At 44.1% G+C, this 21,314-nt stretch overlaps 2 protein-coding genes across 4 annotated transcripts; one reads left to right on the top strand and one right to left on the bottom strand.

Moving 5' to 3' along the window:
- Positions 1-985: 985 nt before the first annotated feature.
- Positions 986-5,313, bottom strand: LOC125794083 (mucin-2-like; the record flags this gene model as incomplete). The annotated part of the gene is made up of 4 exons (XM_049473552.1): positions 986-1,037; positions 1,625-1,816; positions 3,929-4,128; positions 4,285-5,313. Coding segments are annotated over 4 exons (1,473 nt in total), but the record flags the coding sequence as incomplete, so codon positions are not given.
- Positions 5,314-13,138: 7,825 nt separating this feature from the next.
- Positions 13,139-21,114, top strand: LOC125794075 (coiled-coil domain-containing protein 85A-like). 3 transcript variants are annotated; one of them, XR_007433567.1, is made up of 3 exons: positions 13,139-14,212; positions 16,239-16,327; positions 20,966-21,114. XR_007433567.1 is itself a non-coding variant. In XM_049473545.1 (2 exons), exon 2 carries the CDS (start codon positions 18,834-18,836, stop codon positions 19,806-19,808), a length of 975 nt encoding a protein of 324 aa, XP_049329502.1. In that variant the 5' UTR covers positions 13,153-14,212; positions 16,239-18,833; the 3' UTR covers positions 19,809-20,673. The 3 variants fall into 3 exon arrangements, 1 of the variants encoding a protein (XP_049329502.1); XM_049473545.1 differs by lacking the exon at positions 20,966-21,114 and having other exon boundaries at positions 13,153-14,212; positions 16,239-20,673; XR_007433568.1 differs by lacking the exons at positions 13,139-14,212; positions 16,239-16,327 and adding an exon at positions 14,933-15,414.
- The last annotated feature ends 200 nt before the right edge of the window (positions 21,115-21,314 follow it).

The following is a 21,314-nucleotide window of genomic DNA, read 5'->3' as shown; positions in this document are numbered from 1 at the left end:
AGTTGTACTTGTTGGACGTGCTTTACTACTTGTAGACATTGTAGTAAAAGTTGAAGCTGTTCTGGAGGTAATTTTAGTTGTAATTGTAGGAGCAGTTGTAGTACTTGCAGGCATTGTAGTAGAAGTTGGCGCTAATGTGGAGGTCATTTTAGTTGTACTTGTAGAAGAAGCTGTAGTACTCGTAGACATTGCAGTTGAAGTTGGGGCTGCTGTGGAGGTCATTCTAGTTGTACTTGTAGGAGCATTTGTAGTACTTGTAGACATTGTAGTTGAAGTTGGAGCTGTTGTGGAGGTCTTTCTAGTTGTACTCTTTGGAGGTGCTTTAGTACTTGTAGACATTGTAGTAAAAGTTGAAGCTGTTGTGGAGGTAATTTTTGTTGTACTTGTAGAAGGAGCTGTAGTACTTGTAGACGTAGTTGAAGTTGGAGCAGCTGTTGTGGAGGTAATTTTAATTGTACTTGTAGAAGGAGCTGTAGTACTTATAGACATTGTAGTTGAAGTTGGAGCAGCTGTTGTGGAGGTCATTCTAGTTGCACTTGTAGGAGAAGCTGTAGTACTTGTAGATATTGTAGTTAAAGTTGGAGCAGCTGTTGTGGAGGTCACTCTAGTTGTACTCTTTGGAGGTGCTTTAGTACTTGTAGACATTGTAGTTGAAGTTGGAGCTGTTGTGGAGGTCTTTCTAGTTGTACTTGTAGGAGCAGTTGTAGTACTTGTAGACGTTGTAGTTGAAGTTGGTGCAATTGCTGTGGAGGTCATTCTAGTTGTACTTGTAGGAGCAGCTGTAGTACTTGAAGGCATTGTGGTTGGAGTCGGAGCAGCTGTTGTGGAGGTCATTCTAGTTGTACTTGTAGGAGGAGCTGTAGATCTGGCAGAAGTTGTAGTTGAAGTTGGAGCCGTTGTGGAGGTTATTTTAGTTGTACTTGTAGGAGGAGCTGTAGTACTTGTAGACATTGCAGTTGAAGTTGCAGCTGTTGTGGAAGCCTTTCTACTTGTACTTGTAGGAGGAGCTGTAGTACTTGTAGACGTTGTAGTTGAAGCTGTTGTGGAGGTTATTTTAGCTGCACTTGTAAGAGGAGTTGTAGTACTTTCAGAAGTTAGAGTTGAAATTGGAGCTGTTGTGGAGATCAATCTAGTTGTAGTTGTAGGAGGAGCTGTAGTACTTGTAGACGTTGTAGTTGAAGTTATAGCAGCTGTTGTAGAGGTCATTCTAGTTGTACTTGTTGGAGGAGCTGTAGTAAATTTAGAAGTTGTTGTTGAAGTTGGAGCTGTTGTGGAGATCATTCTCATTATACTGGTAGGAGGAGCTCTAGTACTTGTAGATGTTGTAGTTGAAGTTGGAGCTCTTGTGGAGGTCATTCTAGTTGTACTTGTTGGAGGAGCTGTAGTACTTGTAAACCTTGTAGTTGAAGTTGGAGCTGTTGTGGAGGTCTTGCTAGTTGTACTTGTAGAAGAAGCTGTAGTACTTGTAGACATTGTAGTTGAAGTTGCACCTGTTGCAGATGTCATGTTAGTTGTACTTGTAGGAGCAGTTGTAGTACTTGCAGCCATTGTAGTTGAAGTTGGAGCAGCTGTTGTGGAAGTCATTTTAGTTGTACTTGTAGGAGGAGCTGTAGTACTTGTCGACATTGTAGTTGAAGTTGGAGCTGTTGTGGAGGTCATACTAGTTGAACTTGTAGGAGCAGTTGTAGTACTTGTAGACGTTGTAGTTGAAGTTGGAGCAATTGTTGTGGAGGTCATTCTAGTTGTACTTGTAGGAGAAGCTGTAGTACTTGTAGATATTGTAGTTGAAGTTGGAGCAGGTGTTGTGGAGGTCACTCTAGTTGTACTTGTAGGAGAAGCTGTAGTACTTGTAGATATTGTAGTTGAAGTTGGAGCAATTGTTGTGGAGGTCATTCTAGTTGTACTTGTAGGAGAAGCTGTAGTACTTGTAGATATTGTAGTTGAAGTTGGAGCAGCTGTTGTGGAGGTCACTCTAGTTGTACTTGTTGGACGTGCTTTACTACTTGTAGACATTGTAGTAAAAGTTGAAGCTGTTCTGGAGGTAATTTTAGTTGTAATTGTAGGAGCAGTTGTAGTACTTGCAGGCATTGTAGTAGAAGTTGGCGCTAATGTGGAGGTCATTTTAGTTGTACTTGTAGAAGAAGCTGTAGTACTCGTAGACATTGCAGTTGAAGTTGCAGCTGTTGCAGATGTCATTTTAGTTGTACCTGTAGGAGGAGGTGTAGTAGTTGTAGACATTGCAGTTGAAGTTGGGGCTGCTGTGGAGGTCATTCTAGTTGTACTTGTAGGAGCATTTGTAGTACTTGTAGACATTGTAGTTGAAGTTGGAGCTGTTGTGGAGGTCTTTCTAGTTGTACTCTTTGGAGGTGCTTTAGTACTTGTATACATTGTAGTAAAAGTTGAAGCTGTTGTGGAGGTAATTTTTGTTGTACTTGTAGAAGGAGCTGTAGTACTTGTAGACGTAGTTGAAGTTGGAGCAGCTGTTGTGGAGGTCATTTTAATTGTACTTGTAGAAGGAGCTGTAGTACTTATAGACATTGTAGTTGAAGTTGGAGCAGCTGTTGTGGAGGTAATTTTAGTAGTACTTGTAGACATTGTAGTTGAAGTTGGAGCAATTGCTGTGGAGGTCATTCTAGTTGTACTTGTAGGAGAAGCTGTAGTACTTGTAGATATTGTAGTTGAAGTTGGAGCAGCTGTTGTGGAGGTCACTCTAGTTATACTTGTTGGAGGTGCTTTTGTACTTGTAGACATTGTAGTCAAAGTTGGAGTTGTTGTGGAGGTAATTTTACTTGTACTTGTAGGAGGAGCTGTAGTGCTTGTAGACATTGTAGTTGAAGTTGGAGCTGTTGTGTAGGTCATTCTAGTTGTACTTGTAGGAGGAGCTGTAGTACTTGTAGACGTTGTAGTTGAAGTTGGAGCAACTGTGGAGGTCAGTTGAATTGAATCGAATTGAAGTCTACTTGTACTTGTAGGAGGAGCTCTAGTACTTGCAGCTGTTGTGGTTAAAGTTGGAGTAGCTGTTGTCATCATTCTAATTGTACTTTTAGGAGGAGCTGTAGTACTTGTAAAAGTTTTTGTTGAAGTTAGAGATGTTGTGGATGTCATTCTATTTGTACTTGTAGGAGAGGCTGTAGTACTTTTAGACTTTGTAGTAGAAGCTGGAGCAGCTGTTTTGTAGGTCATTCTAGTTGTACTTGTAGGAGGAGCTGTAGTACTTGTAGATTTTGTAGTTGAGGTCGGAGCAACTGTTGTGGAGGTCATTTTACTTGGTGTAGTTGAGGTTGTTGGAGGTGTTGTTGAGATTGTTGGAGGTGGAGAAGGTGTAGATGTTGGTGTGGTTGAGGTTGTTGGAAATGGAGAAGGTGTAGATGTTGGTGTTGTTGAGGGTGTTGGAGATGGAGAAGGTGTAGATATTGGTGTAGTTGAGGTTGTTGGAGGTGGAGAAGGTGTAGATGTTGGTGTGGTTGATGGAGATGGAAAAGGTGTAGATGTTGGTGTAGTTGAGGGTGTTGGAGATGGAGAAGGTATAGATGTAGGAGCAGCTGTAGTACTTGTCGTAATTGTAGTTGAAATTGGAGCAGCTGTTGTGGAGGTCACTCTAGTTGTACTTCCAGGAGGAGATGGAGTACTTGTAGAAATTGTAGTTGAAGGTGGACCTGTTGTTGTGGAGGTCATTCTAGTTGTACTTGTAGAAGGAGCTGTAGTACTTGTCGGCATTTTAGTTGAAGTTGGAGCAGCTGTTGTGGAGGTCATTTTACTTGGTGTAGTTGAGGTTGTTGGAGATGGAGAAGGTGTAGATGTTGGTGTGGTTGAGGTTGTTGGAGAAAGTGTAGATGTTGGTGTAGTTGAGGTTGTTGGAAATGGAGAAGGTGTAGTTGAGGTTGTTGGAGATGGAGAAGGTGTAGATGTTGGTGTGGTTGTTGTTGGAGATGGAATAGGTGTAGATGTTGGTGTGGTTGAGGTTGTTGGAGATGGAGAAGGTGTAGATGTTGGTGAAGCTGAGGTTGTTGGAGGTGGAGAAGGTGTAGATGTTGGTGTGGTTGAGGTTGTTGGAAATGGAGAAGGTGTAGATGTTGGTGTTGTTGAGGGTGTTGGAGATGGAGAAGGTGTAGATATTGGTGTAGTTGAGGTTGTTGGAGGTGGAGAAGGTGTAGATGTTGGTGTGGTTGATGGAGATGGAGAAGGTGTAGATGTTGGTGTAGTTGAGGGTGTTGGAGATGGAGAAGGTATAGATGTTGTAGTTGAGGTTGTTGGAGATGGAGAAGGTGTAGATGTATGTGTAATTGAGGGTGTTGGAGATGGAGAAGGTGTAGATGTTGATGTGGTTGTTAGAGGTGGAGAAGGTGTAGATATTGTTTTGGTTGAGGTTGTTGGAGATGGAGAAGGTGTAGATGTTGGTGTAGTTGAGGTTGTTGGAGATGGAGAAGGTGTAGATGTTGGTGTAGTTGAGGTTGTTGGAGATGGAGAAGGTGTAGATGTTAGTGTGGTTGAGGTTGTTGGAGATGGAGAAGTTGTAGATGTTGGTGTGGTTGAGGTTTTTGGAGATGGAGAAGGTGTAGATGTTGGTGTAGTTGAGGTTGTTGGCGATGGAGAAGGTGTAGATATTGTTGTGGTTGAGGTTGTTGGAGATGGAATAGGTGTAGATGTTGGTGTTGTTGAGGGTGTTGGAGATGGAGAAGGTGTAGATGTTGGTGTAGTTGAGGTTGTTGGAGGTGGAGAAGGTGTAGATGTTAGTGTGGTTGAGGTTGTTGGAGATGGAGAAGTTGTAGATGTTGGTGTGGTTGAGGTTTTTGGAGATGGAGAAGGTGTAGATGTTGGTGTAGTTGAGGTTGTTGGAGGTGGAGAAGCTGTAGATATTGTTGTGGTTGTTGGAGATGGAATAGGTGTAGATGTTGGTGTAGTTGAGGTTGTTGGAGGTGGAGAAGGTGTAGATGTTGGTGTGGTTGATGTTGTTGAAGATGGAATAGGTGTAGATGTTGGTGTGGTTGAGGTTGTTGGAGATGGAGAAGGTGTAGATGTTGGTGTGGTTGAGGTTGTTGGAGGTGGAGAAGGTGTAGATGTTGGTGTAGTTGAGGTTGCTGGAGGTGGAGAAGGTGTAGATGTTGGTGTAGTTGAGGGTGTTGGAGATGGAGAAGGTGTAGATGTTGGTGTAGTTGAGGTTGTTGGAGGTGGAGAAGGTGTAGATGTTGGTGTGGTTGACGGAGATGGAGAAGGTGTAGATGTTGGTGTAGTTGAGGGTGTTGGAGATGGAGAAGGTGTAGATGTTGTTGTAGTTGAGGTTGTTGGAGATGGAGAAGGTGTAGATGTATGTGTAGTTGAGGTTGTTGGAGGTGGAGAAGGTGTAGATGTTGGTGTGTTTGAGGTTGTTGGAAATGGAGGTGTAGATGTTGGTGTAGTTGAGGGTATTGGAGATGGAGAAGGTGTAGATGTTGATTTAGTTGAGGTTGTTGGAGGTGGAGAAGGTGTAGATGTTGGTGTGGTTGATGGAGATGGAGAAGGTGTAGATATTGTTGTAGTTGAGGTTGTTGGAGGTGGAGAAGGTGTAGTTGAGGTTGTTGGAGGTGGAGAAGGTGTAGATGTTGGTGTGGTTGAGGTTGCTGGAGGTGGTGAAGGTGTAGATGTTGGTGTGGTTGAGGTTGTTGGAGATGGAGAAGGTGTAGATGTTGGTGTAGTTGAGGTCGATGGAGGCGGAGAAGGTGCAGATGTTGGTGTAGTTGAGGTTGTTGGAGGTGGAGAAGGTGTAGATGTTGGTGTAGTTGAGGTTGTTGGAGATGGAGAAGGTGTAGATGTTGGTGTAGTTGAAGTTGTTGGAGATGGAGAAGGTGTAGATGTTGGTGTGGTTGAGGTCGTTGGAGGTGGAGAAGGTGCAGATGTTGGTGTAGTTGAGGTTGTTGGAGGTGGAGAAGGTGTAGATGTTGGTGTAGTTGAGGTCGTTGGAGGTGGAGAAGGTGTAGATGTTGGTGTAGTTGAGGTCGTTGGAGGTGGAGAAGGTGTAGATGTTGGTTTGTTTGAGGTCGTTGGAGGTGGAGAAGGTGTAGATGTTGGTGTGGTTGAGGTCGTTGGAGGTGGAGAAGGTGTAGCTGTTGGTGTAGATGAGGTTGTTGGAGGTGGAGAAGGTGTAGATGTTGGTGTAGTTGAGGTTGTTGGAGGTGGAGAAGGTGTAGATGTTGGTGTAGTTGAGGTCGTTGGAGGTGGAGAAGGTGTAGATGTTGGTGTAGTTGAGGTCGTTGAGGGTGGAGAAGGTGTAGATGTTGGTGTGGTTGAGGTCGTTGGAGGCGGAGAAGGTGTAGATGTTGGTGTAGTTGAGGTTGTTGGAGGTGGAGAAGGTGTAGATGTTGGTGTAGTTGAGGTTGTTGGAGGTGGATAAGGTGTAGATGTTGGTGTAGTTGAGGTTGTTGGAGATGGAGAAGGTGTAGATGTTGGTGTAGTTGAGGTCGTTGGCGGTGGAGAAGGTGTAGATGTTGGTGTGGTTGAGGTCGTTGGAGGTGGAGAAGGTGTAGATGTTGGTGTGTTTGAGGTTGTTTGAGATGGAATAGGTGTAGATGTTGGTGTGGTTGAGGTTGTTGGAGGTGGAGAAGGTGTAGATGTATGTGTAGTTGAGGTTGTTGGAGGTGGAGAAGGTGCAGATGTTGGTGTAGTTGAGGTTGTTGGAGGTGGAGAAGGTGTAGATGTTGGTGTAGTTGAGGTTGTTGGAGGTGGAGAAGGTGTAGATGTTGGTGTAGTTGAGGTCGTTGAGGGTGGAGAAGGTGTAGATGTTGGTGTGGTTGAGGTCGTTGGAGGCGGAGAAGGTGTAGATGTTGGTGTAGTTGAGGTTGTTGGAGGTGGATAAGGTGTAGATGTTGGTGTAGTTGAGGTTGTTGGAGATGGAGAAGGTGTAGATGTTGGTGTAGTTGAGGTCGTTGGCGGTGGAGAAGGTGTAGATGTTGGTGTGGTTGAGGTCGTTGGAGGTGGAGAAGGTGTAGATGTTGGTGTGTTTGAGGTTGTTTGAGATGGAATAGGTGTAGATGTTGGTGTGGTTGAGGTTGTTGGAGGTGGAGAAGGTGTAGATGTATGTGTAGTTGAGGTTGTTGGAGGTGGAGAAGGTGCAGATGTTGGTGTAGTTGAGGTTGTTGGAGGTGGAGAAGGTGTAGATGTTGGTGTAGTTGAGGTTGTTGGAGGTGGAGAAGGTGTAGATGTTGGTGTAGTTGAGGTTGTTGGAGGTGGAGAAGGTGTAGATGTTGGTGTAGTTGAGGTTGTTGGAGGTGGATAAGTTGTAGATGTGGGTGTAGTTGAGGTTGTTGGAGATGGAGAAGGTGTAGATGTTGGTGTGGTTGAGGTTGTTGGAGGTGGAGAAGGTGTAGATGTTGGTGTGGTTGAGGTTGTTGGAGGTGGAGAAGGTGTAGATGTTGGTGTAGTTGAGGTTGTTGGAGGTGGACAAGGTGCAGATGTTGGTGTAGTTGAGGTCGTTGGAGGTGGAGAAGGTGTAGATATTGGTGTAGTTGAGGTTGTTGGAGGTGGAGAAGGTGTAGATGTTGGTGTAGTTGAGGTTGTTGGAGATGGAGAAGGTGTAGATGTTGGTGTAGTTGAGGTTGTTGGAGGTGGAGAAGGTGTAGATGTTGGTGTAGTTGAGGTTGTTGGAGGTGGAGATGGTGTAGATGTTGGTGTAGTTGAGGTTGTTGGAGATGGAGAAGGTGTAGATGTTGGTGTAGTTGAGGTTGTTGGAGGTGGAGAAGGTGTAGATGTTGGTGTAGTTGAGGTCGTTGGAGGTGGAGAAGGTGGAGATGTTGGTGTAGTTGAGGTCATTGAGGGTGGAGAAGTTGTAGATGTTGGTGTAGTTGAGGTTGTTGGAGGTGGAGAAGGTGTAGATGTTGGTGTGTTTGAGGTTGTTGGAGATGGAGAAGGTGTAGATGTTGGTGTAGTTGAGGTTGTTGGAGATGGAGAAGGTGTAGATGTTGGTGTAGTTGAGGTTGTTGGAGGTGGAGAAGGTGTAGATGTTGGTGTAGTTGAGGTTGTTGGAGATGGAGAAGGTGTAGATGTTGGTGTGGTTGAGGTTGTTGGAGGTGGAGAAGGTGCAGATGTTGGTGTAGTTGAGGTTGTTGGAGGTGGAGAAGGTGTAGATGTTGGTGTAGTTGAGGTCGTTGGAGGTGGAGAAGGTGTAGATGTTGGTGTAGTTGAGGTCATTGGAGGTGGAGAAGGTGTAGATGTTGGTGTAGTTGAGGTTGTTGGCGATGGAGAAGGTTTAGATGTTGGTGTAGTTGAGGTTGTTGGAGATGGAGGTGTAGATGTTAGTGTGGTTGAGGTTGTTCGAGATGGAGGTGTAGATGTTAGTGTGGTTGAGGTTGTTGGAGATGGAGAAGGTGTAGATGTTGGTGTGGTTGAGGTTGTTGGAGATGGAGAAGGTGTAGCTGTTGGTGTAGTTGAGGTTGTTGGCGATGGAGAAGGTGTAGATATTGTTGTGGTTGAGGTTGTTGGAGATGGAATAGGTGTAGATGTTGGTGTAGTTGAGGTTGTTGGAGATGGAGAAGGTGTAGATGTTGGTGTAGTTGAGGTTGTTGGAGATGGAGAAGGTGTAGATGTTGGTGTAGTTGAGGTCGTTGGAGGTGGAGAAGGTGTAGATGTTGGTGTAGTTGAGGTTGTTGGAGATGGAGAAGGTGTAGATGTTGGTGTAGTTGAGGTTGTTGGAGGTGGAGAAGGTGTAGATGTTGGTGTAGTTGAGGTTGTTGGAGATGGAGAAGGTGTAGATGTTGGTGTAGTTGAGGTTGTTGGAGGTGGAGAAGGTGTAGATGTTGGTGTAGTTGAGGTTGTTGGAGGTGGAGAAGGTGTAGATGTTGGTGTAGTTGAGGTTGTTGGAGATGGAGAAGGTGTAGATGTTGGTGTAGTTGAGGTTGTTGGAGGTGGAGAAGGTGTAGATGTTGGTGTAGTTGAGGTTGTTGGAGGTGGAGAAGGTGTAGATGTTGGTGTAGTTGAGGTCGTTGGAGGTGGAGAAGGTGTAGATGTTGGTGTAGTTGAGGTCATTGAGGGTGGAGAAGTTGTAGATGTTGGTGTAGTTGAGGTTGTTGGAGGTGGAGAAGGTGTAGATGTTGGTGTGTTTGAGGTTGTTGGAGGTGGAGAAGGTGTAGATGTTGGTGTAGTTGAGGTTGTTGGAGGTGGAGAAGGTGTAGATGTTGGTGTAGTTGAGGTTGTTGGAGGTGGAGATGGTGTAGATGTTGGTGTAGTTGAGGTTGTTGGAGATGGAGAAGGTGTAGATGTTGGTGTAGTTGAGGTTGTTGGAGGTGGAGAAGGTGTAGATGTTGGTGTAGTTGAGGTTGTTGGAGGTGGAGAAGGTGTAGATGTTGGTGTAGTTGAGGTCGTTGGAGGTGGAGAAGGTGTAGATGTTGGTGTAGTTGAGGTCGTTGAGGGTGGAGAAGTTGTAGATGTTGGTGTAGTTGAGGTTGTTGGAGGTGGAGAAGGTGTAGATGTTGGTGTGTTTGAGGTTGTTGGAGATGGAGAAGGTGTAGATGTTGGTGTAGTTGAGGTTGTTGGAGATGGAGAAGGTGTAGATGTTGGTGTAGTTGAGGTTGTTGGAGGTGGAGAAGGTGTAGATGTTGGTGTAGTTGAGGTTGTTGGAGATGGAGAAGGTGTAGATGTTGGTGTAGTTGAGGTTGTTGGAGGTGGAGAAGGTGTAGATGTTGGTGTAGTTGAGGTTGTTGGAGGTGGAGAAGGTGGAGATGTTGGTGTAGTTGAGGTCGTTGGAGGTGGAGAAGGTGTAGATGTTGGTGTGGTTGAGGTTGTTGGAGGTGGAGAAGGTGCAGATGTTGGTGTAGTTGAGGTTGTTGGAGGTGGAGAAGGTGTAGATGTTGGTGTAGTTGAGGTCGTTGGAGGTGGAGAAGGTGTAGATGTTGGTGTAGTTGAGGTCATTGGAGGTGGAGAAGGTGTAGATGTTGGTGTAGTTGAGGTTGTTGGCGATGGAGAAGGTTTAGATGTTGGTGTAGTTGAGGTTGTTGGAGATGGAGGTGTAGATGTTAGTGTGGTTGAGGTTGTTCGAGATGGAGGTGTAGATGTTAGTGTGGTTGAGGTTGTTGGAGATGGAGAAGGTGTAGATGTTGGTGTGGTTGAGGTTGTTGGAGATGGAGAAGGTGTAGATGTTGGTGTAGTTGAGGTTGTTGGCGATGGAGAAGGTGTAGATATTGTTGTGGTTGAGGTTGTTGGAGATGGAATAGGTGTAGATGTTGGTGTAGTTGAGGTTGTTGGAGATGGAGAAGGTGTAGATGTTGGTGTAGTTGAGGTTGTTGGAGGTGGAGAAGGTGTAGATGTTGGTGTAGTTGAGGTCGTTGGAGGTGGAGAAGGTGTAGATGTTGGTGTAGTTGAGGTTGTTGGAGATGGAGAAGGTGTAGATGTTGGTGTAGTTGAGGTTGTTGGAGGTGGAGAAGGTGTAGATGTTGGTGTAGTTGAGGTTGTTGGAGATGGAGAAGGTGTAGATGTTGGTGTAGTTGAGGTTGTTGGAGGTGGAGAAGGTGTAGATGTTGGTGTAGTTGAGGTTGTTGGAGGTGGAGAAGGTGTAGATGTTGGTGTAGTTGAGGTTGTTGGAGATGGAGAAGGTGTAGATGTTGGTGTAGTTGAGGTTGTTGGAGGTGGAGAAGGTGTAGATGTTGGTGTAGTTGAGGTTGTTGGAGGTGGAGAAGGTGTAGATGTTGGTGTAGTTGAGGTCGTTGGAGGTGGAGAAGGTGTAGATGTTGGTGTAGTTGAGGTTGTTGGAGATGGAGAAGGTGTAGATGTTGGTGTAGTTGAGGTTGTTGGAGGTGGAGAAGGTGTAGATGTTGGTGTAGTTGAGGTTGTTGGAGGTGGAGAAGGTGGAGATGTTGGTGTAGTTGAGGTCATTGGAGGTGGAGAAGGTGTAGATGTTGGTGTGGTTGAGGTTGTTGGAGGTGGAGAAGGTGCAGATGTTGGTGTAGTTGAGGTTGTTGGAGGTGGAGAAGGTGTAGATGTTGGTGTAGTTGAGGTCGTTGGAGGTGGAGAAGGTGTAGATGTTGGTGTAGTTGAGGTCATTGGAGGTGGAGAAGGTGTAGATGTTGGTGTAGTTGAGGTTGTTGGCGATGGAGAAGGTTTAGATGTTGGTGTAGTTGAGGTTGTTGGAGATGGAGGTGTAGATGTTAGTGTGGTTGAGGTTGTTCGAGATGGAGGTGTAGATGTTAGTGTGGTTGAGGTTGTTGGAGATGGAGAAGGTGTAGATGTTGGTGTAGTTGAGGTTGTTGGCGATGGAGAAGGTGTAGATATTGTTGTGGTTGAGGTTGTTGGAGATGGAATAGGTGTAGATGTTGGTGTAGTTGAGGTTGTTGGAGATGGAGAAGGTGTAGATGTTGGTGTAGTTGAGGTTGTTGGAGATGGAGAAGGTGTAGATGTTGGTGTAGTTGAGGTCGTTGGAGGTGGAGAAGGTGTAGATGTTGGTGTAGTTGAGGTTGTTGGAGATGGAGAAGGTGTAGATGTTGGTGTAGTTGAGGTTGTTGGAGGTGGAGAAGGTGTAGATGTTGGTGTAGTTGAGGTTGTTGGAGATGGAGAAGGTGTAGATGTTGGTGTAGTTGAGGTTGTTGGAGGTGGAGAAGGTGTAGATGTTGGTGTAGTTGAGGTTGTTGGAGGTGGAGAAGGTGTAGATGTTGGTGTAGTTGAGGTTGTTGGAGATGGAGAAGGTGTAGATGTTGGTGTAGTTGAGGTTGTTGGAGGTGGAGAAGGTGTAGATGTTGGTGTAGTTGAGGTTGTTGGAGGTGGAGAAGGTGTAGATGTTGGTGTAGTTGAGGTCGTTGGAGGTGGAGAAGGTGTAGATGTTGGTGTAGTTGAGGTCATTGAGGGTGGAGAAGTTGTAGATGTTGGTGTAGTTGAGGTTGTTGGAGGTGGAGAAGGTGTAGATGTTGGTGTGTTTGAGGTTGTTGGAGGTGGAGAAGGTGTAGATGTTGGTGTAGTTGAGGTTGTTGGAGGTGGAGAAGGTGTAGATGTTGGTGTAGTTGAGGTCGTTGGAGGTGGAGAAGGTGTAGATGTTGGTGTAGTTGAGGTCGTTGAGGGTGGAGAAGTTGTAGATGTTGGTGTAGTTGAGGTTGTTGGAGATGGAGAAGGTGTAGATGTTGGTGTAGTTGAGGTTGTTGGAGGTGGAGAAGGTGTAGATGTTGGTGTAGTTGAGGTTGTTGGAGATGGAGAAGGTGTAGATGTTGGTGTAGTTGAGGTTGTTGGAGGTGGAGAAGGTGTAGATGTTGGTGTAGTTGAGGTCGTTGGAGGTGGAGAAGGTGTAGATGTTGGTGTAGTTGAGGTCATTGAGGGTGGAGAAGTTGTAGATGTTGGTGTAGTTGAGGTTGTTGGAGATGGAGAAGGTGTAGATGTTGGTGTGTTTGAGGTCGTTGGAGGTGGAGAAGGTGTAGATGTTGGTGTAGTTGAGGTCGTTGGAGGTGGAGAAGGTGTAGATGTTGGTGTAGTTGAGGTTGTTGGAGGTGGAGAAGGTGTAGATGTTGGTGTAGTTGAGGTTGTTGGAGATGGAGAAGGTGTAGATGTTGGTGTAGTTGAGGTTGTTGGAGGTGGAGAAGGTGTAGATGTTGGTGTAGTTGAGGTCGTTGGAGGTGGAGAAGGTGTAGATGTTGGTGTAGTTGAGGTTGTTGGAGGTGGAGAAGGTGTAGATGTTGGTGTAGTTGAGGTTGTTGGAGGTGGATAAGTTGTAGATGTTGGTGTAGTTGAGGTTGTTGGAGGTGTAGAAGGTGTAGATGTTGGTGTAGTTGAGGTCGTTGGAGGTGGAGAAGGTGTAGATGTTGGTGTAGTTGAGGTTGTTGGAGGTGGAGAAGGTGCAGATGTTGGTGTGGTTGAGGTTGTTGGAGGTGGAGAAGGTGTAGATGTTGGTGTAGTTGAGGTTGTTGGAGGTGGAGAAGGTGTAGATGTTGGTGTAGTTGAGGTTGTTGGAGGTGGAGAAGGTGTAGATGTTGGTGTAGTTGAGGTCGTTGGAGGTGGAGAAGGTGTAGATGTTGGTGTAGTTGAGGTTGTTGGAGATGGAGAAGGTGCAGATGTTGGTGTAGTTGAGGTTGTTGGAGGTGGAGAAGGTGTAGATGTTGGTGTATTTGAGGTCGTTGGAGGTGGAGAAGGTGTAGATGTTGGTGTAGTTGAGGTTATTTCAGATGGTTTATAAGGTTTTAATGGGATGGAAGGAAATCCCCACAACTCGTCTAATGATTCTTCAGAAAGACTTTGAACGTATCCTCGAGGAAAGAAGATATGTTCTGGGTTTCCTGTGTTAGAAGTTTCAGGTTTTGTTTCTGTATGAAGTTGTTCAGTGGATGGAGATGAAACCTCTTGTTCTGAAGAAGTTCTTTCTGAATTAAAGTTCGTTCCAAAAGGAAAACCCCAGTGTTCTTCTATGACATCTTCCTCTGCTTCAGGATGTTGTGGAAAAACTGAGGGAAGCTGCACATGTGCTCCAGACGCAGAGGATAAACAGGTTTGAGTTGTAACAGGGTTTGTGATGGAGTAACCCATCTTCAACAAGTACTGCTTCTTCTGTCCAACCTGAGGAGAGGAGAATACTGGAATAAATACCTACAATTACAATTCCATCACTGAATTCCTCTCTCTGATCTGTAGTGAAAGTAAAGAGGAAGTGCTGAGATATAAAGGTTGTAGCGTTGCAGTCTGACCCAGTGCTGGAGGAAGCAGTCCCTGTAGAAGATCCTGAGCAGTGATCTGGGCTGCAGCTGAACATGTCTGCACTCCAGCTGCAGGGTTCTGATGGAAACAGCAGGATGATCATCTGACAGGAGAAACAGAAGAACAAAATTCACTGAGGGAATTTATCTGACTTCTATCCAGATGTTTGATCCACTGGAGAACCTGATGCTCCATAAATCCAAACCTCATCCAAACCAAAAAAACATCAAGTGACCAGTACTGCTCCTTTACCACACCCACAATCCAGTGCAGAAGCTCCGCCCACACATTGAGATGTTCTAAATGTGCTCTTACCGAACATCAGGTACAGGTCCGAGTTCTGATCTGGAGAAAATCTGATGGTCAGACTTTCAGTGTCGCAGTGAATCAGAGTCTGATCAGTGAGAGAGTCCTCAGCAGCTCCTTTCACCTTAGAACCTACACAGGAACGTCAGATCAGAGGAACGTCAGAGGATCATCAGAGAAACATCAGAGGAACATTAAAGAATGTATCTGTTTCAGGATGTTTAGATGACGTTCCAGCAGAAAGGTGTTGTGAGATGAATTCATCAGCAGGTTAAAGGTGAAGCAGTTTAACAGAGTAACGTAGAGTAAACTTCTGCTCACCATCACAGTTCTGGTTCTGGACATGTTCATAGGTTCCTTTCACCCTAGAACCTACAGAGGAACATCAGAGGATCATTAGAGAAACATCAGGGGAACATTAAAGAACATTTAAGGAACATTAAAGGAACATCTGAGGAACATCAGATCATAGGATCATCAGAGGAACATCAGAGAAACAGAAGAATGTTAGTGGAACATTAGAGGAACAACAGAGGACCATCAGACGAACATCAGACAAACAGCAGAGAAACATCAGAGGGACATCAGAGGAATGTTAGAGAAACATCATAGACAAGTCAGAGGAACATCAGAGAAACATCAGAGAAACATCAGAAGATCATCAGAGGATCGTCTGAGGAACATCAGAGAAACAGAAGAATGTTAGTGGAACATTAGAGGAACATCAGAGAGACTTCAGAACAACATCAAAAAAATGTCAGAGGAACATCAGAGCTACAACAGAGGATCATCTGAGGAACATCAGTGGAACATCAGAGGAATATCAGAGAAACAGCTGAGACACTTAAGAGGGACATCAAAGCAACGTCAGAGGAACGTCAGAGGGACATCTGAGCAACATCAAAGCAACGTCAGAGGAAAATCAGAGGAACATCATAGAAACGTCACAGGATCATAAGAGACACATCAGAGACACATTAGAGGAACGTCAGAGGAAAATCAGAGGAACATCATAGAAACGTCACAGGATCATAAGAGACACATCAGAGACACATTAGAGGAACGTCAGAGGAACATCAGAGGAACGTCAGAGTGACATCAGAGCAACATCAGAGGAACATCAGAGAAATGTCAGAGGATCATCAGAGGAATGTTAGAGAAACATCAGACAAACAGCAGAGGAACATCAGAGGAATGTCAGAGGGACATCAGAGGAATGTCAGAGGATCATCAGAGGAATGTTAGAGAAACATCAGACAAACAGCAGAGGAACATCAGAGGAACATTAGAGGAACATCAGAGGAACATTAAAGAATGTATCTGTTTCAGGATGTTGAGATGACGTTCCAGCAGAAAGGTGTTGTGAGATGAATTCATCAGCAGGTTAAAGGTGAAGCAGTTTAACAGAAGAAAGAAACAGAGTAACGTAGAGTAAAGTTCTGCTCACCATCACGGTTCTGGTTCTGGACGTGTTCATAGGTTCCTTTCACCCTAGAACCTACAGAGGAACATCAGAGGATCATTAGAGAAACATCAGGGGAACATTAAACAACATTTAAGGAACATTAGAGGAACATCAAAGGAACATCAGATCACAGGATCATCAGATCATAGGATCATCAGAGAAACTTTAGAACAACATCAGAGAAACTTCAGAGCAACATCAGAGGAACATCAGAGAAACATCAGTGCAACATCAGAGGAACTTCAGAGCAACATCAGAGGAACGTTAGAGAAACATCAGGGGAACATTAAAGAACATTTAATGAACATTAGAGAAACATCAGAACAACAACAACAGAGGAACATCAGAGGAACATCAGAGCAACATCAAAGCAATGTTAGAGGAACATCAGAGAAACTTCAGAGCAACATCAAAGAAATGTCAGAGGAACATCAGAGAAACATCAGAGCAACAACAGAGGAACATCAGACAAACAGCAGAGGAATGTCAGAGGAAAATCAGAGGAATATCAGAGGATCATCTGAGGGACATCAGAGCAACATCATAGCAACGTCAGAGAAACATCAGAGAAACATCAGAGACACATCAGAGGAACATCAAAGCAAAATCGGAGCAACAACAGAGGAAAGCCAGAGGAACATCAAAGCAACGTCAGAGGTACATCAAAGTAACGTCAGAGGAACATCAGAGAAACCTCAGAGGATCATCAGAGACATATCAGAGGAATATCAGAGGAACATCAGAGGAATGTTAGAGAAACATCAGAGGAACGTCAGAGGAATGTTAGAGAAACATCTGAGGAACGTCAGAGGAATATGAATTAAACAGCAGGTTTAAGGTGAAGCAGTTTAACAGAAGAAAGAAACAGAGTAACGTAGAGTAAAGTTCTGCTCACCATCACGGTTCTGGTTCTGGACGTGTTCATAGGTTCCTTTCACCCTAGAACCTACAGAGGAACATCAGAGGATCATTAGAGAAACATCAGGGGAACATTAAACAACATTTAAGGAACATTAGAGGAACATCAAAGGAACATTAAAGAACATTAAAGGAACATTAGAGGAACATCAGACAAACAGCAGAGGAACATCAGAGGAATGTCAAAGCGACATCAGAGCAACATCAAAGCAACATCAGAGGAACATCAGAGGAACATCAGAGGAACATCAGAGAAACGTCAGAGGAATGTCAGAGGAACGTCAGAGCGACATCAGAGCGACATCAGAGCAACATCAAAGCAACATCAGAGACACATCAGAGGAACATCAGAGGAATATAAGAGGAATATCTGAGACACGTCAGAGGAACGGCAGAGGAACATCAGAGGAACATCAGAGGAATATCTGAGACACGTCAGAGGAACGGCAGAGGAACATCAGAGGAATATGAATTCATCAGCAGGTTAAAGGTGAAGTAGTTTAATAGAAGAAAGAAACAAATTAACGTAGAGTAAAGTTCTGCTCACCATCACGGTTCTGGTTCTGGACGTGTTTCACCCTAGAACCTACAGAGGAACATCAGAGGTTCATCATAGGAACATTTAAGAATATTTGAAGAACATTAGAGGAACATTAGATCATAGGATCATCAGAGACACATCAGAGAAACATCAGAGGAATGTCAGAGGAACATCAGAGGAACATTAAAGAATATTAGAAGAACATTAGAGAAACATCAGAGGAACATTAAAGAATATTAGAAGAACATTAGAGGAACATCAGAGGAACATTAAAGAATGTATCTGTTTCAGGATGTTTAGATGACGTTCCAGCAGAAAGGTGTTGTGAGATGAATTCATCAGCAGGTTAAAGGTGAAGCAGTTTAACAGAAGAAAGGAACAGAGTAACGTAGAGTAAACTTCTGCTCACCATCACAGTTCTGGTTCTGGACGTGTTGATAGGTTCCTTTCACCCTAGAACCTACAGAGGAACATCAGAGGATCATTAGAGAAACATCAGGGGAACATTAAAGAACATTTAATGAACATTAGAGGAACATCAGACAAACATCAGAGGAACATCAGAGGAACATCAGAGGAACGTCAAAGCGACATCAGAGCAACATCAAAGCAACATCAGAGAAACGTCAGAGGAATGTCAGAGGAACATCAGAGGAACATCAAAGGAACATCAGATCATAGGATCCTCAGAGGAACATAAGAGAAACGTCAGAGGAACGTCAGAGGAACATCAGAGCAACAACAGAGGAACATCAGAGGAATGTCAGAGAAATGTCAGAAAACAACAGAGGAACATCAGAGGAATTTTAGAGTAACATCAAAGACACATCAGAGAAACATAAGAGGAACGTCAGAGGAACATCAGAGGAACATCAGAGGAATATCAGAGGATCATCAGAGGAACATCAGAGGAACACCAAAGCAACATCAGAGGAATATATAAGCAACAACAGAGGAACATCAGAGAAACATCAGAGGAACATCAGAGGAACATCAGAGGAATATCAGAGGAACACCAAAGCAATATCAGAGCAACAACAGAGGAACGTCAGAGGAACATCAAAGGAACATCAGAGCATCATCAGATGAACAACAGAACATTAGAAGAGCATCTGAGGAATATCAGAGAAACTTCAGAGCAACATCAAAGGAACGTCAGAGGAACATCATAGAAACATCAGAGACACAGCAGAGGAACGTCAGAGGAACATCAGAGGAACATCAGATCATTGGATCATCAGAGGAATATCAAAGCAACAACAGAGGAAGATCAAAGCAACAACAGATGAACATCAGACAAACAGCAGAGTAACATCAGAGGAACATCAGAGGATCATCAGAGACACATCAGAGGAACGTCAGAGGACCATCAGAGCAACACCAGATGAACATCAGACAAACGTCAGAGGATCATCAGAGACACATCAGAGGAACGGCAGAGGATCATCAGAGACACATCAGAGGAACGGCAGAGGAACATCATAGAAACATCAGAGAAACAGCAGAGGAACGTCAGAGGAACGTCAGAGGAACATCAGAGGAACATCAGAGGAATGTCAGAAAACAACAGAGGAACAAAAGAGGAATTTTAGAGAAAAATCAAAGAGCAATATCAGATGAACATCAGATCAGAGGAATGTCAGAGGAACATCAGAGGAATGTTAGAAAAACATCAAAGACACATCAGAGGAACGTCAGAGGAACATCAGAGGAACATCAGAGGAAAATCAGAGGATTGTCAGAGGATCATCAGAGACAAATCAGAGGAACATCAGAGTTACATCATAGAAACATCAGAGGATTGTCAGAGGAACATCAGAGGAATGTTAGAGAAACACCAAAGACACATCAGAGGAACGTCAGAGGAACATCAGAGACACATCAAAGCAATATCAGAGCAACAACAGAGGAAAGTCAGAGGAACATCACAGAAAAATCAGAGCAACAGCAGAGGAACATCAGAGAAACAGAAGAATGTTAGTGGAACATCAGAGGAACATCAGAGAAACTTCAGAGCAACATCAAAGGAACGTCAGAGGAACATCAGAGCAACAACAGAGGAACATCAGAGGAATGTCAGAGAAATGTCGGAAAACAACAGCGGAACATCAGAGGAATTTTAGAGAAAAATCAAAGACACATCAGAGGAACGTCAGAGGAACATCAGAGAAACATAAGAGAAATGTCAGAAGAGGATCTTCAGAGGAATATCAGAGGAACACCAAAGCAATATCAGAGCAACAACAGAGGAACGTCAGAGGAACATCAGAGGAACATCAGAGGAATATCAGAGGAACATCAGAGGAACATCAAAGCAACATCAGAGGAACATCAAAGCAACAACAGAGGAAGATCAAAGGAACATCAGAGCATCATCAGATGAACAACAGTGGAACATTAGAAGAGCATCAGAGGAACATCAGAGAAACTTCAGATCATTGGATCATCAGAGGAATATCAGAGAAACTTCAGAGCAACATCAAAGGAACGTCAGAGGAACATCATAGAAACATCAGAGACACAGCAGAGGAACGTCAGAGGAACATCAGAGGAACATCAGATCATTGGATCATCAGAGGAATATCAGAGAAACTCCAGAGCAACATCAAAGGAACGTCAGAGGAACATCAGAGAAACATCAGAGCAACAACAGTGGAAAATCAGAGGAACATCAGACAAACAGCAGAGGATTGTCAGAAGAACGTCAGAGGAATGTTAGAGAACATCAAAGACACATCAGAGGAACGTCAAAAGAACATCAGAGACACATCAGAGGAACATCAGAGACACATCAGAGGAACGTCAAAGGAACATCAGAGACACATCAGAGGAACGTCAAAGGAACATCAGAGACACATCAGAGGAACGTCAAAGGAACATCAGAGAAAAATCAGAGGCTTGTCAGAGGAACGTCAGAGGAACAACAGAGGAACATCAGAGGAATGTTAGAGAACATCAAAGACACATCAGAGGAACGTCAAAGGAACATCAGAGACACATTAGTGGAACGTCAGAGAAACATCAGAGGAACATCAAAGCAATATCAGAGCAACAACAGAGGAACGTCAGAGAAACATCAGAGGAATATCAGATCAGATGAACATCAGATCAGAGGAACATCAGAGGAATGTTAGAGAAACATCAAAGACACATCAGAGGAACATCAGAGACACATTAGTGGAACGTCAGAGAAACATCAGAGGAATATTAGAGGATCATCAGTTGAATGTTAGAGAATCATCAGAGAAACATCAGAGACACATCAGAGGAATGTCAGAGGAACATCAAAGCAACAACAGAGGAAGATCAAAGCAACAACAGATGAACATCAGACAAACAGCAGAGTAACATCAGAGGAACGTCAGAGGATCATCAGAGACACATTAGAGGAACGTCAGAGAAACATCAGAGCAACACCAGATGAACATCAGACAAACAGCAGAGGATCATCAGAGACACATCAGAGCAACGGCAGAGGAACATCATAGAAACATCAAAGCAATATCAGAGCAACAACAGAGGAACGTCAGAGAAACATCAGAGGATCATCAGAGCAATATCAGATCAGAGGATCATCAGAGGAACATCAGAGGAATGTTAGAAAAACATCAAAGACACATCAGAGGAACGTCAGAGGAACATCAGAGACACATCAAAGCAATATCAGAGCAACAACAGAGGAACGTCAGAGAAACATCACAGAAAAATCAGAGCAACAGCAGAGGAACATCAGAGAAACAGAAGAATGTTAGTGGAACATCAGAGGAACATCAGAGAAACTTCAGAGCAACATCAAAGGAACGTCAGAGGAACATCAGAGGATTGTCAGAGACACATCAGAGGAAAATCAGAGGATTGTCAGAGACAAATCAGAGGACCATCAGAGCAACAACAGAGGAACATTAGAGGAACATTGAAGAACATCAGAGGAACATTAAAGAATGTATCTGTTTCAGGATGTTTAGATGACGTTCCAGCAGAAAGGTGTTGTGAGATGAATTCATCAGCAGGTTAAAGGTGAAGCAGTTTAACAGAAGAAAGGAACAGAGTAACGTAGAGTAAACTTCTGCTCACCATCACGGTTCTGGTTCTGGACGTGTTGATAGTGTGGAGCTCCAAAACAGAAGAACCCAAACAGCAGAACCAGAACCACTCTGTGTGAGTTCTCACACACCTCCATTCCTTCTGATCACACTCACGCTTTATTACACACTCACACACACACACATTTATATACTGAGATATGAGTGTGTGTGTGTGTGTGTGTATTAGTGCGTCAGGGAGTGTGTGTGTGTGTATCAGTGCGTCAGCGAGTGTGTGTGTGTGTTCCTGTTGTACGATTAAAAGAAGACTCGTACGTAAGTGTGTGTGTGTGTGTGTGTGTGTAATCAGTGAACCTTGGAACACATCAGATGAGTTTTATTCACATAAAGAACTGAATTTACTCTGAAATGT

Source organism: Astyanax mexicanus, unplaced genomic scaffold (assembly GCF_023375975.1).
Source record: "Astyanax mexicanus isolate ESR-SI-001 unplaced genomic scaffold, AstMex3_surface scaffold_39, whole genome shotgun sequence".
Classification (NCBI taxonomy): Eukaryota; Metazoa; Chordata; class Actinopteri; order Characiformes; family Acestrorhamphidae; genus Astyanax; species Astyanax mexicanus.
The sequence above is the reverse complement of the archived record's forward strand: the minus strand, read 5'-3'. Positions and strand labels throughout refer to the sequence as shown.

Bases quoted from the DNA above. Each gene is read 5' to 3' on its own strand.
- LOC125794075 (XM_049473545.1), top strand. From the start codon at position 18,834: ATGTTAGTGGAACATCAGAGGAACATCAGAGAAACTTCAGAGCAACAT.